The sequence below is a fragment of the Lagenorhynchus albirostris genome, chromosome 15 (genome assembly GCF_949774975.1).
Source record: "Lagenorhynchus albirostris chromosome 15, mLagAlb1.1, whole genome shotgun sequence".
NCBI classification, from domain to species: Eukaryota; Metazoa; Chordata; class Mammalia; order Artiodactyla; family Delphinidae; genus Lagenorhynchus; species Lagenorhynchus albirostris.
This window is the reverse complement of record NC_083109.1, coordinates 2,005,058-2,022,416: the sequence shown is the minus strand read 5'-3', so window position 1 is coordinate 2,022,416 and position 17,359 is coordinate 2,005,058. Positions and strand designations below refer to the sequence as shown.

General features: G+C 52.2%; 1 protein-coding gene across 1 annotated transcript in view; it reads right to left on the bottom strand.

The window, feature by feature from the left end:
* Window positions 1-3,434: 3,434 nt before the first annotated feature.
* Window positions 3,435-17,359, bottom strand: part of TAF4 (TATA-box binding protein associated factor 4) — a 71,753-nt gene continuing 57,828 nt past the window's right edge. The window contains exon 15 of the mRNA XM_060122261.1: window positions 3,435-4,921. Within this exon, the coding sequence (XP_059978244.1) occupies window positions 4,754-4,921 (168 nt within the window). The 3' untranslated portion in view covers window positions 3,435-4,753. The remainder of the gene's footprint in view (window positions 4,922-17,359) is intronic.

Here is a 17,359-nt window from a genome sequence, read left to right as displayed (position 1 = left end):
ATCAGCCTAACCTTTCACACGTGTTCACACCCATGTGACCACTGCCCGGATCCCGACGGCACTTCCATCAGCCCAGAGGGCCCGGGGCCCCTCCAGCCTGGGGAACGCGCTCGGACGCCCGTCACAGCTGGGAGTTCTGCCCGTTCTCGAGCTACAGGCGAAGGAACAGGGTCGGGTGAGCGGGGGCTTCCGCGGCGGGCTTCTCCCAGCGTAATTCTCAGGAAACTCGTGGGTACGTTACTGACCGCATCATCAGCGCGTTCCGCTTACTCCCGGGGAGTATTTCACTGAATAAATACCCTCTGGTCTGCCCGCACTCACCTTCCGATGGACACGCGGGCTGTCCCCATTTTACCCTGTCAACGAGCAGAGCCTCAGTGAGCATCCTCGCAAGGTGTCTCCGGAGGACAAGGCACCCACTTCCCTGAGTAGACGCAGAGGGGCGCGACTGCGGGGTCACGCGTGTTTACGTTACCAGGCGTGACACGGTTTCCCGAGTGGTTCCGCCACGTTACACACTGACAGCCTGTGTGAAGCTCCACCCGCACACAACACCGTCAACCTTTATCATCTGAGCCAACGTGGGCGAGTGGTGGAATCTCACCTGGTTTTGTGTTTCTCCGACGACCCGTAATGACGAGCACCTTTCCATTTGCCTGTTGGCTCACGGGCAGCCCTTCCACGAAGTACCTGTTCAAGGGTCTCGCACGTTCTTTACCACGTTGTCTTCTGGCTGCTGAGCTGTGGAAGTCTTCGTATATTCTGGACACGGGTCCTTTGCCGGGCGTATACTTCGCAAGTATTTTCTGGAAGTCTCTGGCTTGCCCTCTCACTGTCACAAGAGCATCTTTCGATGAGAAAAAGTTTGTAACTTTAAAGTCCAATTTTCCAATGTGTTCTCTGTGGTTTGTGCCTTCTATGCCCTTAGAAATCCCTGCCCGCTCCCACGTCATGACGATCTCCGACGTTTTCCCCCAGAAGCTTTGCAGTTTTAGCCCCCGTTTCCAGGCCTGTGATCCATCTCGAAGTGATACCTGTGGGGTGAGGGCTCACGTTCCCCCCACCCACCCACAGGGCATCCGGTCACACCAGCGAAAACCTAGTGACCGTAACGTATGGATCCCTTTCTGGACTCTCTGTTTTGTTCGTGGATCCTGTCTGTCTTTACGCCAATACCACGCTGTCCCAATTACTGCAGCTCTACAGGAAGTGATGAAATCTAGGGGTGGAAATACTTCAATTTTGTTCTAGATTGTCTTGGCTATTCTAAGTCCTCTGCAGATTCATGTAAGTTTCTAGAATCAGATTGTCAGTTTCTATGAAAATTGCTGGGATTCTAACCGGGACAGCATTGAATCAGTTGGGAGAGAACCGCTATCTTCACAATACTGGGTCCCCTCCGGGGGTACAGCGAAGTTTCTCCCTTTAGGTCTCCTTTCATCTAATTTCAGTGTAACGATCTTAGACATCTTTAACTGTATGTGTTCCCACGTATCCCAATGTTCCTGGTGGTGGTGTTAATGCTACCTTTCTAGCTTTTTGCTGCTGGCTAAGGGATTACGGTTGATTCTGGATCCTGACCTTGCGCCCCGAAATCTGACAAAACGCGCAAGCACCGGAACCGTTGCAGCGCCGTGCGCATGGATTCTTTTGGGATTTCTGTGCACTCGACTGCGTTGCCTCAGGGTCCTGCCCTCACCTTCAGTCCTCATTTCTCTCTCTCGCCTTTCTGCCCGCCTGGGACTGCAGTTCCCTGGGGAATGGACGTGGTGAAAGCAGACGTCCTTGTCATGGCCCTGGCCCATCCCCACAGCACTCTACCCCAAGCCCACAGAGGTACGCGAATCGGACTTCGGACAACTGGTAAGGTGTTGTGCTGAAACAACAGCACCCGGCGCCCACAGGAGGGAGAAATAACGGATAAAGGCGCCTCAAGGCTGCTGGCCACGCTTCTGCCAGGGATCATCCCCGGCAAGCGTCAGTCTGTGCCTCGGCGAGGCCCCTGGCAGAACGACTGGGCCCAGGAGGACGTGCAGAGAAGCCGGAACTAAAGCTATTGCACCTGCAGAAACCCAAGCGCTGCTGCCCTTTACTGACTGACCTAGTTTATTTCAGGCCAAGCACTTAGTGAAAACAAAGTATTAGTCGTGACAGAAAGTCCAAGCATGACCTAATTAATCAACCGCCTTGGGCGTTTTCATGCAGGGGGAAGACTGGAAGTCGTGCCCCTGGTACTCCCTGCTCAGGCTCTGAAAATTCATTTAGTTTCTTTCATCATCCAAAATCACAGGCTAAGTTACAGGTTGAACTGCAATCCCCCCTCCCTTAAAAAAAAAAAAAAAAAAGCTTATGCCGGGGTTGTGTGGCGGTCCTAACACTCCAGGACCTCAGAACATGACCTTATTTGGACACAGGGTCTTCACAGAGGTCATCAAGTTCAAATGAGGTCACTAGGACGGGCCCTCATCCAAACGACTGGTATCCTGTGAAAAGGAGAAACTCAGACACAAAGACAGATGCACACACGGCGAAAACACCACGGAAAGGTGAAGGGGCGACGCTTCTACGCCCCAAGGAACATCCAAGATGCCCGCGACCACCAGAAGCCGGGGGACCAGGGCACATCCTCCACCACCGCACTCAGAACCAACACGGCCCACACATCTGGGTCTCGACTTCAGCCTCCAGAACGGAGACGACCAAAACCTGTGGTCTCAGCCACCGGTCCACGGTGCTCTGTCACAGCAGCCCCAGGCAACTGACGCAACAGGCACCAGAATGAGACCGCAACGCGTAAGTAAGCCCACGGATCATGGGAGATCCAGCAAATCGTCAAAATTAACGTGAAAGCCAGATGCCGAAAACCATCCCGCCAGGGACAGGGTCTGTGGCTCGAGAGGCCGAGCGCTGGTGGGGACTTAGGCGGCTACGCCTCTGAAAGGGGGGCCCCTCGGGAGCTATGGTTCATCGAGGCCAACCTGTCATGCTCACCGCCAGACGGGGAGGGGCCTCCGGAGACCCCGCCCTCCCCATCCAGGGTGTGGGTCCACATCAGGGCTGGGGCTGCCCCCCCCACCCCGGATCTCCCCCACCCCTCGCCTTACCTTCCCTCTCCCAGGGGTGCCCCTGTGCCTCTGCACGGACGGGAGCCCGGCGTCCACGCTGCGCAAGTCCATCTGTGTCCGACGTGGGGAGCCCCAGGCTGAGGGCAAGGCCTGAGCTCGGCTTCCGGGCCCTCGGACGTGACTCACCGGGTCCTACTCTGGAGCACGCAGGTCCTGTCCTTGGAAGTGAGGCTATTTCTACCAGATTCGCTGGGTTTTAGACACTGATTCTAACAAGTAGCTCATAAATACACACCTCAGCGGAACCAGAGCTGAACCTCTGGCAGCAGAATCTACAACTGGAAAACTGGGAAAAATAGGCAAAACAAATACAGATAAATTTGTTTTTAATAAAGGAGTTAATTTTCTTTCAATCCTATATAAAACAATAGCAATTAAAAACTTCATTTCTGAAAGTAAAATATTTACATATGAACAAGTAACTGTGCAAAATTTACATGAAAAAATGGAAAGACAGGGATTTCCTAAAAGACAAAATAAAAGGTGTAACAGTTTTCAGGCGTTGGTAAAAAATACTGATCAGCATTCAGTTCACACGCGCGAATAAAGTCTAACGTGAGAATTCACACGGAGAAAGCCCAAGTATTTACAGTCATAAAAGTACTATCAATAGACAATTTAATACAATAACCTCTGAAAATATAAAGAACCAATTAGTATATTTGTAATAAAAAAATAGGTACAAAGAAGGGGCTTTTGCTCTGGACGTCTGTAAAGCGAGTCCACAGCTTGCATACAGCCTCTTAGCAAAATAATTATAGCTACATAGCCGTCCTCACGTTGTGTGCCAAAGGTTATGTACAATTACTGACAAAATACACCAACCAGTTTTCAACACTTGATTCACACTGAGAAACAGTCTTCTGATGATTCTTCTCAACTCTGGTTTTATTTCGTCTAAGTTTTTTCACTTTTAGCTAAAAAACAGTGCAAGTAAAATAGATTTATGCTGAAAAGGTTTTCATTTCTTTTAACTTTACAGCTTTACAAACGATAGCAAATAAAATGCATTTGTACAGATGCTGACCCCACACATTCAGAAGGAGCCGCGTCGCCGGGCCCCACGAAGCAGAAAGGGAGGAGCCCCAGGCGCAGGCAGGCAGTGAGCTGCCTGCTCCCTGAGGGTCCTGAATGGAGGGCCGGGGACGGGAGGGAGATAAATAGTCTAAAAAAATCAGTTTGCTTTGCCAACTGACTAATACAAAAATAAAATAAATGAAATGAGGTCATCGGCTGTAGACACACACCTCCGCAGTAAGTTGGGTTGAACTAAACCAAATGCACAAACGATGTAGAAACCGCTATGAGGTGACAGAGGGCAGCTACTTATTTGCTAAACGATTCCATCAGTTTTTATATATGGCTTGTTTGGCAAGAAGGCCACTCGATCAAAGATGAGTTAAGATTTAATTGTCCTTTAAGAGTACCCGTGGGCCTCTTGTTCTCTGTTACAGAAACGTGTTTTCCTTCATACTGAAGAGTTGACTTAGAAACAGGAATATAAAACTGTTCCATTGTAAAGAGGTGGCTGCTTTTAAACAATATCCCATTTGCTTGTTACAAAAAGGCGTCATCTGCAAATATAGAAAAAGTCCCCAGGCGTCGCCGGCTAAGAGGCCGCGTCCGTGCTACTTAAGGAATGCTTTGTAGAGCAACAGTGAATGGCTTGTCTCACGTTCATTTTCTAAACAAAATATGAGGTCCCTGAGGTTGACCCGCGTGATCCTTTGTCGCGTGAACTGTCTGGGGGTTCCGACGCCGGAACTGCCTGGGACCGCTGAGCCTGGGCCCGAGCCCTGGTGACGAGAAAGGAGAAGACAGCCGAGTTAGTGGTGCGCAGAGGTGGGCAGGGCCCTCGGCGCTGGAAGGAAGGGGCAGGGCCAGGTGCCGCCCCAGGACCAACTCACGTTTCCCTACAGGTGTCCCAAGAAACCCTGGCTCTGGAGGAAGCCAGGCCTACTGCTGGAGCTGAAGTGCTTTACGAGTCCCTAACGGGGAGGGGTGAGAGCAGGGGGCACGCCGACCCTCCAGGATTGGTGCTCTCAGGCACGCGCTCGAGAACACTAACCCCGAGACTCCCCCCAGAGCTCAGACTCTGGCCCCTGGGGCACGAGGAAGGAAAAGGTGGCGGCTCCTGCCCCAAGGGGACGGCAGAACAGCTCCAGGGCTTGTGGCTGGCGTCCCCGACCTCCAGGCGTCCAGGGACTCAGGTGTGCTGATGCTGTGCCCGCGGCGGCCGTGACATCCCCGCTTCGCCGGCAAAGGCACACTTCCCAAGGCCGCAAGGTCTAGACTCCTGGGCTGGGCGGGCTGGCGGTGGTCGGCTGGCTGCGCCGAGGGCTCCACAGTCACCACGTCGTCCATGGCCTGGAGGGGGCTCCCTGCTTCCCCGGGCTGACAGCGGGGGTTCGGCCGGCCTGTACCGCTCGGCGCCCAGCCTGGTCGGCCCGCGGGGGATCCGGGCGACGGCTGGGGCTCTGATGCCTGCCCGCTTGGCACAGGCGGGTTTCCGGGCGCTCTCCTGCCGCGTCGCCGCCCCTCAGCAGCAGCGTCCCGTGGTTTCAGCATGTCACCACCTCCAACCGACACTCACAGGCATGAACCACGCAACTCCCAATCGGACAGTCCTCGGTTTTCCACTCGAAATGAACACTGAGTGTCTGTATTCTGATGGTTAAAGTCGCTCTTGTATATTTGAAGCGCAAACCTTACAGTGGTATTTTTACAGCGTTCTCTCGAAGTTTAAGGTGGGAGCGATGAGCCCTAGGATGCTGGAGGAAGCGGCAGCACAGCAAGCAGCCAGCAGGTGGCAGGTGAGGCTGGTCCCTCCTGGGCACTCAGGGCAGCTCAGGGCACACACGCCCTTCTTCCACCTTCCACCGTTAACCGCGTGTTCTTTATGCCCCCTTCAGACACCCCTAAACCACCGGGGTCCCTCCTCCAGGCCAGTCCTCTGGTGACACTTTTCCGTGTTTGAACAACTATTTAGGTTTTCCTGGCAGTTTCCCCTGAGTCTCCATAACGGCCCTAAAGGAGCATTTTGTGAACAAGACAAACCGCCCCTGAAAAGGGGGTGATGAAAGCACACAGTTTAGAGGAGCCAGGAGGAAAACGGGGTTCCGCCTCCGCGGCCGGAGAGCTGGCCTGCGCCGGGGGCCCTGGGGGTGTGAAGCCTCTGCACCGCGGAGGAGCCTGCAGGCCAAGCCGAGGCCAGCGCCTGGCCAGACGGCTGGGGCGGGGCCGGCGGGCCGTCAGGTGGGTGGGAGCTCCTCCCCGCCCGGGACAGACAGGGCGGCGCCAGACCTTGGGGCTCGTGGAGAGCGAAGCGCTCCCTCAACCACGGGCCAGGTGTCTTCTGTGACACTCGCTACAACTCTGGGCCACGTGTGATGTTCTTACTTTCAAAACAGTTCAACGGCCAAACCCAGCTGGGACAGGGGTGAGGGCTCCCTTCAGGCACAGCATTTAAAGCTGAAACTCAAGCAATCCCTGCCAGTAATATTTTAATGAGATCTTTTTCAGAAGTCAGCAGTGCTTCCAAACAATCCAGACAGGCAAGCGTTAGCACAGCCCACAGCCAGGGCTCCGGGGCCGGGACCACACCGGCCCCACTCCGCACGTCTCAGGCTCCAAAGGTCACGACGCTGCCATGCGTCACTGTTCTACGGACTTGAATAAGAAGCCTATGTGCTCAGAGGCATCCTACTTGACAACTCAAATGACTTCTGATTTCATGGGGTGAGTGCCGTCCTTTGATCGTACTGCCCTTGGGGTGTCCTGGCCAGAAGGCGGTCACAGGAACCCAGCGCCCAGCCTGCGGGCGCAAGGACCGGTCCGGCCCAGAGCCCCATGCGGGAAGCCTGGGGAAGCGGCCCTCGGGCACGGCAGCTGAGCGACCAGCAGTGACCTCAGATGACAGAAAACTGCGGGGCAGGTGCCGGTGTCCACCTTCAACAACATTCACACTCCAGCAAAGAGGCTGATTCGGTGTGTTTTGTTTTGTATTTGCAGGCACTGGGGTTGAAACAAAGCGACCGTGGACACACGGTTTACATTCTCCCGGAGGCCAGCTTCCTCCCTGAAAGTGCTGTGTGACCATTCATCATGTCCTGTCACAGGACTGCTGAGAGGATTCATGAAAGGAGGCTGGTATCTCCTTTGAAGGCAATCTTTCCACTGTCAAAAACACCACAACCAACCTAACAGGCAACAAACACTCAAGGTGAAAACCAAATGGAAACAATCACCTCCGTCCCAACCCCACCTGGCTCGCGGGGTCACTTCGCTGGGGCCCCCAGGGCCGCGCACAACCAGCGGTGGCAGCCGGCGCAGCTTCAGACCTGCCGTGGCCGCTCGCCCAGTCGGCAGAGAGCACCAGCCCCTCAGGGACTGTCTCGGGGGGACTCGCACCACGGGGGCCTTGTTGCCGCTCCCCCCAGAGCCCCCTCGACAACAGTGAGAGGTCTGTGCCCACGAGAGGGCACCTCTAACCCGCGTGATGTCCCTGCGTCCCGGACGGCGAGTGATGAGGTCACGGCGCCAAGAGCACAGGCCCCCGCCAGCTTGCTCTGCTCCGCTTCTGCCGGCGCAGTCCCCACACTTGTCCATGAAACGGAGCCCACGCCCAGCACAGGCAGCTGGAGGGCGCTGTGAAAAGCGGCAGCGACGGAGCCCCTCGGGCGCTCAGCTCAGAACAAGGGCCACTCGCAGGAGGCTGAAGACAAGCTCACCCCGGCACCTCCCATCGTCTCCCCAAGAACCGTCCAGAACAGGGAGGGAAACACAGACCTACCCGGGACACGGCACCCGCACAACACGAGGATGGGGCCCGGACCCCACGCGGAACGATGCTCCTGGGCGGGGCCCACAGTGCCTCCACGAGGCCGAGCACCAGAGACAGAGCGGGGGGGGGGGGCTCCCGCCAGAGCGGGCCTGGGGGGCCTAAGAGCGCACAGCTTCTGAGATGAGTCCTTCGAAACTGGGCAGCGGCGGCAGGCAAAGAAGTAAGCGGGGGGAATGCAGGGGCCGGCAGGCACAGGGCCTCGCCTCCAGAGGACACTCAGCCCTCCTCACCCTCGGACAGACACCCGCGAAGCCACCGGGCTCTGCAGAACTGTCAGCAGAGGGCACCGTCGGAGGGCGAATCTTGTAAACACCCCAACCATGAAAATGCACACGAGGAAGATACGCAGGTCCACAAAGAACCACTGCAAAAAATCAGAAGATGAAACTCCACACGTATCAGAGACAAAGTCAGTCTGGAAAAACAAGAAAACTGTAAGACAACGCTTTCAACAAAACAAAATATACTTAACATCTGAGGATATGAAAATCACCTTGAATCAAAACCTCAAAACTTAGGAGGAAAATGGACTGAAAACCAGAAAGAAATGAGAGTTGATTTGACACAAGAAAGAAATGAGAAAAAAGGACAAAAGTATCTCAGAAATTAATATAAACCATAAGGTGCTCAGGGGAGAAAAGACTCGAATAAAAATGGAAAATGGACTGAAAACCAGAAAGAAATGAGAGTTGATTTGACACAAGAAAGAAATGAGAAAAAAGGACAAAAGTATCTCAGAAATTAATATAAACCATAAGGTGCTCAGGGGAGAAAAGACTCGAATAAAAATGGAAAATGGACTGAAAACCAGAAAGAAATGAGAGTTGATTTGACACAAGAAAGAAATGAGAAAAAAGGACAAAAGTATCTCAGAAATTAATATAAACCATAAGGTGCTCAGGGGAGAAAAGACTCGAATAAAAATGTAGTAAGAGGCAAAGAAGAAAGGCAGAAAAACAAGAGAATAAAAATGAGACAAAGAAAAGAAATTAAAGGGCCAGGAAAAAAAACAGGGGAAAAGGAAGCAACCAAAGGAGGACATGTACTCAGTCGTCAGAGCCCCCGGAGAAGGAAGACAAACGTGCGGCAGAGGTTAACACTCAAACTATAATCCAAGGAAACTTTCAAGAAACAGAAAACAAAACAAACCGACACACTGAAAGGGCATGTGGGCACCTGGGAAAGTTAACGCATAAAAATCAACTTCCACAAAGTCTCCTAAAACGGTCAGCTTTCCAAGATAAAGAAAACCCTCCAGGTAAAAAGAGAAAATAAACCATCAAGACGAGAGAATTAACCTGGCATCAGGCTTTCCCAAACCAACACAGAAAGCAATGCAACAGCACCGAAAAATCACTGAAAGCAAGTGTGAACCCACATTTGTATATCCAGCCTAACCGTCCTCCACACATCAAGGCCACAGAAAAACCGTTTCAACCTGCAAAACATCAGGGGACTCTGCACCTGAGCTTTGCGAAGGCTCAGCCACAGGCAGGGGCCGTCCCAACAAGGGAAGAGCGGGGAAACCTCAGAAAAACGCAGCAATAAGCATTTATAATATATAAACATGCAGCTGGTGCTACAGCAGAGGTGAGGAGGAGGCTGGGAAACGTCAAGCGCTGTGACAAGGTAGAAATGACGTAACAAAGCACGAAAGGGAAAGGGAAGGGGACACAACAGGCTCCGGATGCAGTGTGGCCACCGGGGAGCCGAGGAGAAGGCTGACGCAAGCCGAACAGGAAACACACGTGAAAACCGAGGACTGAAGACGCCCAGGAACACTTACATACAAAAGTAACCACTAGAGCACAGTTAAAAACCATCCTAAACACAAACAAAAATCTTAATTAAGGAGCAAAGACCACACATCTCACCAAAAAACAGAGCAACTATAAAAAGTACACATCATCATAAAGCACTGTGACCGAGTCAGAACCCACCTTGTCAGCTGTATCAATACAGATGACGGGCTTAACTCACCCCTGACAGGAAAACGCTTTCGACTGGACTCAGAAAACAAGCCCGCCGTGTGCTCTACACAAGAGACATACCTAAAGGAAGGGCTACAAATCAAGCAGAATGGAGGTGTTCCAGGCTGATGCACACAGGAGAGCAGGGGCAACGGCCCTGACTGAGGACAAAGGAGACATCAAGCCCACTGGGCAAAGGCTGACGCTTTTCAATGGTAAAAATCACGACTCACGGTGAACATGTAACACTTACGGATGTTTATGTACCAAATAACACAGCAACCCCCATACAAGGCAAAAACTGCAGGAGATGCAAGGAGATAAAGACAGAAACACAAGGACTTCCCTGGTGGCTCAGTGGTTAAGAATCCGCCTGCCAATGCTGGGGACACGGGTTCAATCCCTGGTCCAGGAAGATCCCACATGCCACGGAGCAACTAAGCCCGTGCGCCACAACTACTGAGCCTGCGCTCTAGAGCCTGCAAGCCACAACTGCTGAGCCCACGCGCCTCAACTACTGAAGCCCACATGCCCAGAGCCTGTGCTCCGCAACAAGAGAAGCCACTGCAGTGAGAAGCCCACGCACCGCAACGAAGAGTAGCCCCCGCTCGCCACAACTAGAGAAAGCCTGCGTGCAGCAACGAAGACCCAACGCAGCCTAAAATAAATAATAAATAAATGAATTTATTAAAAAAAAAAAAGACAAAAACACACTAACAACGGAAAGCTCTGGGACACCACATCCATCCAGCACAAAACACATCACGTGGACAAAAATAAGCAAAGACACAGTGGGCGTAATCGGTAAGGTGCACCCCCTATAAACCCAGCAAGTCCTACACCCTGCCTAAGAATACGCCTTGTTCTCAAGCACCCACAGCACATTCACTGAAACTGAGCACCCCTGTTGCCCAACAGATCAGCAAAATTACAAACTGTGGCAACACACGCCAGGAGGCTGTGGGGAGACAGGCCCTTTCCCTCACCACCGGCGGGTGAGAACAGGCACGACCCTCCAGAGGGGAGCTTGGCAATTCCTAACGGAACTACCGACCCACGTACCTTCACCCCACAACACACCCCCCCAAGAATACAACACCGTCCGTGCACAAGGGAGGGGGTCGCCCAAGACACGTGGGTGCGGAGAAGCACCCCGCTTGCTGTGAAGGATGGGGAGCACCGCCACAAAACGGCGTGGAGTGCACTCCAGAACGTGCGAGGTGAAAACGGCCACGGCAGAAGGGCGCCGACATCACGCTTCCTCAAGGGAGGCGGAAATCGCAAACACACGCTTGTGTCTGAGGGGGAGGAGACGGCACTGCTGGGTGCAGGCATTTGTACAGCTCCGGCTCTGAGAACCCCCAAAATAAACAACCAAACGAAAGCGGGGGGGGGGCCACACTGGAGGACAGACAGCAGAAGAGCCCAGCTGTGCCACTCGGAGGGACACAGCCTGCTGCGGGGCAGCAGGAAAGGGCTCATCTAGTAACTCTGCGGCGCTGAGGACGCGGAACTCGGGGGCGCCGCAGGGCTACACACAGGAAGAACTGGGCAGACACATGCTACTCTGGACAGTCAGCCACTTCCTTCGCACAGGGCTTAGCAGTTGTGGATCTCCTTTTTATCTGCAAAGTAGGGTGGAACAAACAGCAAACCCATCGTGACGATGAGAGTCAGGCCTCCCACGTGGGACGCGGGACGGCTCGGAGGACCTGTCACATCAGGTTGGACCCACCGCCTTCGGTACAGACACAGAAAACACAGGTGGGGCGGTGCACGTATCCCCAGCTGTACCCCCGAGGGGGCTGGAGCAAGACACCCAGGGGCCCGAGCACACCGGTGCCCAGACCTGGTCCCTGCACACACATCCCAACAAAAAGAACCGCGGCTCTGTGGAGAAACGGTCGATTCCACCGTTAGGGCAGGAAAAATATAAGGTAAGCCTGGAACATTTGTGACGTGAGAGAGTAAGAACCCTTCAGAAGGTGACAGGTTATGTCAACAGGACAGAGGAGCCCAACTGAAGGGCTCGCGAGGACCAAGCAGGGCTGGCAGAATTCCAGCCAGCAAACGGGGGACAGAGGAGGAGAGCCTGTCAGCCCGCGGTCACCGACCACGGGAAGCAGTGGTGCCAATGAGGAGAAACAGGAGGGCGCGGTCCCTCAGCATTTCCCACAAGACACTTTCATTACAAAGGGACACAGATTTTCCAGCGGAGATGCCTGGGACCCCCCCCCCAGAACCAAGTGTTCAGAGTGATCACTCGCAGCGGGACACAGATGTCACGTACCTCCTGATACGATGCACTGAGGACACAGCATCACTGGTGCGACATTCCAGCCAAATTACATAACCTGGGTTTCATCAAGAAGGAAACGTAAGATGAGCTCAAATTAAGAGACCTTCTACCAAATAACCGACCACACACTCTTCAAAGTGTCAAGATCAGGAAAGACAGGCAAAGACAGAGGACCCGTCATAGACCAGAGAAGGCTACAGAGACATGGTGACCAAATTCCAGGAGGGGTACTGGATGGGATCCTACACCTTCAGTGGAGAATGGTAACAATCAAATACACACAAAACATTTGCAAAAGATGTATCTGGTTAAAAAAAAAAAACAACTCATCCAAACTATACAAAGAACTCCGAAAACTCAATAGCAAGAAAACAAACAACTCAATTTTTAAAATGGATCAACGGGGCTTCCCTGGTGGCGCAGTGGTTGAGAGTCCGCCTGCCGATGCAGGGGACACGGGTTCGTGCCCCGGTCCAGGAAGATCCCACATGCCGCAGAGCAGCTGGGCCCGTGAGCCATGGCCGCTGAGCCTGCGCGTCCGGAGCCTGTGCTCCGCAGCGGGAGAGGCCACAGCAGTGAGAGGCCCGCGTACCGAAATAAATAAATAAATAAAAATTTAAAAAATAAAATAAAATGGATCAACGATCTTAAAAGACCCCTCGCCAAAGAAGCAGCACATGAAGAGACGCTCCACGTCATGCATCAGGGAAATGCAATTTCAAGCAATGAGACACCACAACACACCTACTAGGACGGCCAGAATCTAGAGCACCGACAACACCAGGTGCTGGTGAGGACGTGGAGCAGCAGGAACCTCACTCGTAACCAACGGGAATGCGACATGGAGCAGCTACTCTGCAAGACAGCCCGGCAGGTTTTTACAAAACTAAACATACTCTCACCATACGAACCAGCAACCGTGCTCCTCGGTATTTACCCAAAGGAGCTGAAAACTCATGTCCACACAAAAGCCTGCACACGGGTATTTATAGCAGCTGTATTCACAGTGGCCAAAACTTGGAAGTAACCAAGATGTCCTTCAGCAGGTGACAGATAAATAAACTGTGGTGCACCCAGACAGCAGAATGTTATTCAGCCCTGGAAAGAGAGAAATGAGGTACCAAGCCACGAGAGGACACGGAGGAAGCTTAGATACATTTAACTAAGTGAAAGAAGCCAATCTGAAAAGGCTACAGACTGTATGATTCCAACTCTATGACACTCTGGAAAAGACAAAACTATGGAGACAGTAAAAAGATCAAGGGTTGCCAGGGGCTGGGGGGAAGGAGGGACGACAGATGAAGCACAGAGGATGTTTAGGGCCGTGAAACTACTCTGTATTCTACTGTAAAGGTGGATACAGGCCATCATACATCTGTCCAAACCCACAGAACGTGCAACACCAAGAGGGAACCCGGATGTAAACTGTGGACTCTGGTGGTGATGAAGTGTCCGTGCAGGTTCATCGATTGCAACAAACGCAGCATCCGGTGGGGGCGTGGATGATGCGGGAGGCTGTGCAGGTGCGAGGGGAGCGGGGGACGGGGCGGGGGGGCGTATGGGAACTCTCTGCACTTTCCACTCAATTTGGCTGTGAACCTAAAACTGCTCTAAAATATAAAGTTTCTTAACTTAAAATTAAATTCTGAAAGACCAAGTCAAATAAGGTCCCTAGTCAGCAGTATCACACCAGTGATGCACGTTAGGGCAAGCTGGGGGATATACAGGAACTCTCTGTACTCTTCGTGCAAGTCTAAAATGAGTTCACAATAAATTTGTTTTTAAAGACACACCCTAAAGAAATAATCCTAAACTAAAAACAGAAAAAGAGAAATTAAGCCTTAGCTCTGATGAACAAAGGCATATGAAGGACTTTTTAAATTCCAGATTTCGTATTAACTGTCACACATATAACCCACAAGTACCCCTGAAGACCTAAATTAGGCACAACCAGCAACGTACGAGGCCACGCCGCAGGACCTCCGGTGGCGTGCATCCCTCCCACCGTCTCCTCAAGGTGCGCCCTCACCCCACACTCCTCCCCACACTCACGCCCTCCCCGTCAGTCTGGAAATACGCGCTCTTTTTCTCTTCTTTAGAAAACGCCTAAGGCAGAAGTTAATCCACATGCCTTTCCCACGAGCCCTCCCCTCCCAGCACAGGGACCCCAGCGGCCAGAGTGGTTCAGGGACTGGTTACATTGAGCCAAAAAAAATAAAAAAACAAATATATTGAAAATAACGGGAACTCGCGTTCTGTCTGTCTGTGAAGGGATTCAAAAGTAAGGAAACGAAGAAGACTAGAAGCAGCCCTGAGGTCCTAGACTAGAATCTCAGCATCAACTAGAACACACAGGGTTGTTCTAGATACAGAAAGGGGCACGCGCGCACGCACGCACACACTCACTTGTACACATACATGCGTTCCGGGCTCTGACTGCTGGGGGCCTGGAGCAGGGACCCCCGTAGCAATCAGCACACACAGTGCTCAGATACTGGTCTCTAAATACCACCCTCCACCGCAAGGAAGCAGGCTCCTGGGCGCCACTGCGGGTGAGGGCAGGGGAAGCACAAGAGGCACCTGGACACCTCTCACGCTTACAGGACGAGGGCAACGTTTCAAAAGGATATAGGAAACCGCTTGAAGAAGCTTCCACTGACCAAATCTAGAAATAACGAGAGCATTGATTACAACCCTCTGAATACAGCAGGAATCCATGCGTCCATACACAGTGATGAATGAATGCATGAATGAATGAGGACGGAGGGAGGGAAGGAGGGAGGGAGGGAGGGAAGCTCTTCTTCACGGCAGAAGGCAACCAGTAAATGTGGAAGGCGTGATGGAAACTGAGCATCGTGACCTGGCCCCCAGCCTGGCGGTCCTGACGCAAGGGCAGTCTGCAAGGGTGCTAAGGCCGGGTGAGGGGTGATGGGAACAGAGTACCTGCGTGACCCTGGAGTGCCTCCTTACACAACACTGATAAGCGCTAAGGGACTAACTGACTACACAGTGGAGAAAGCTGCTTTCTCAGCCAGGCAACTTAACCAGGTGATCAAGGCTAAGATCACCTAGTGATGCCAAGGGTCATCCTACAGAACAAGAGACCTGCCCTCTTCAGCACCGTCAGGAACGGGGAGACTGGGAAGAGGTTCACGCCACAAGCCAGCCGGACACCGCACACGCCTGGATCAAAGAGAAACCAGGACAGGCGGTGAAGTGGGAGCAGGTCTGGGGACCCTGGGGCATCAGGGCTGATTTCCCGATGTGGGGGGATGGGTGCAGTAGTAACACAAGAGAACGTCCAGCGTTGTCAGCATTTAGGGGTGACGGAACATCCCACACGCGTACTTGTGTGTGTAAAGAGGGGGTGACGAGGGCTTCCCTGGTGACGCAGTGGTTGAGCGTCCACCTGCCGACGCAGGGGACGCGGGTTTGTGCCCCGGTCTGGGAAGATCCCACATGCCGCAGAGCGGCTGGGCCTGTGAGCCATGGCCGCTGAGCCTGCGCGTCCGGAGCCTGTGCTCCGCGACGGGAGAGGCCACAACAGTGAGAGGCCCACGTACTGCAAAAAAAAAAAAAAAAAGAAAAGGGGGTATCAAAATAAAGGTGGTAAAATGTTCAGAATTGAGAATCTGAATGGAGTTTTTTATACTGTTCTTACAACTTTTCTATATGTTTGAAACTACTCTAAATCAAAAGAAAAACATTTTGAAAAACACTAATCATTATATTCTGGGAAGAAGATGCCAGAGGCGTCAAAGTTTCTTTGAATCTTCCCAAAGGCCATATAAAACACATAGCAACTAGAAAGCAAAACCAAACGCTAGCAGACAACATTTACAACCAAACCGGTGAAGATGAACCGCGAGCAGCCACAAGCCTATCTGAAAACTCTGCAGGAAGAGCAGTGGGGCAGCTGCGAGGCCCCAAGGCCCCCAGGGGCCAGCGGGTGTTCACCGGGAGGAGTGGCAGGTTCACTGGAGAGCAGCAGCTACAGCCAGGAGTTCTCTCCTCTCAGCAGCAGCCTCGCCACTAGGAACTCTGCCTCCAACCTGCCAGGGCCCCGCAGCACAGGGCCTCACGCAGAAGAGAACCTGCGAGGAGCGAAATTAAAGCTGAGCAGGACAGTCCGGGACCATGGAGGCAAGAAGGTCCAGGTGAGAGTCAGGGAGCAGCAGAGCCTGACGTCTCAGACAGCAAGTTCGTCACCACGCGGAAACAACGGAAGAGGAGCTCAGTGAAGCTGGCAAACCTGCAAACCACCTCCTCCTAAAGGCTCAAGACAGCAAAATTCACATAAAAGTGAACCACAGAGAGGTCAGGTCCCAGAGAAGCTGCCCTAGGAAAAAAAGAGAATAAGGAGCAGAACAACATCCCTACAGATGATCAGAAACCGCAAAAAGACGTAATCAAAACGAGATCAAAACTGCTATGTTCTATTTCCAAACAAACTAAAAGACACTGAGAAAATGATAAGAAGCATGAAAGAATAACATAAATCAGAATCAGCGAAACTCAGAAATGAGGTGACAAAGGCAAGGAAACATCAGAAACAAAAGAAAATTTCACCTGAGAAATGAAGACTCTCCACGAAAAAGAACACAAGAGCAAACAAACGCAACAAATGATACCTTAAGAAGGAATTAGAAGAGCGAGAAGCATAAACAGGGTAAAAGTTTTTAAAAGAGAGACTGAAAGGATTAAAGAGAAAAGGACCAATACTGATGGCAGATACAAAAGATACAGCGTCTGAGTAACAGGAATCTCCGAAGAGGAAAACAAAAACAAAGAAAGCATTAAAGAAAATGTTCCTGAATACAAAAAGGTTTAACTGCATGTTGAAAGAACACAACCTCTCCCTGAGAACGCCAACCCAAGACAGCCAATTCCAAGTAAAAGGCTGGGCTTTAAGGGAAAAGAATTCTGTGGGCATCTTTGGGCAGAAAGAACACATGAGAAACACAAGAGAAATAAAATTAGACTATCATCAGACTGACAGCAACCTTCCATACCAGGAAAAAAATTATCGAGTTGTAACTATTTACTCAAGATAGATTCTCAAGGAAAGAAAACGTGAGCCACGGCTTTTCTAGCCATCAAAACCGTCATCGACATGCACAAA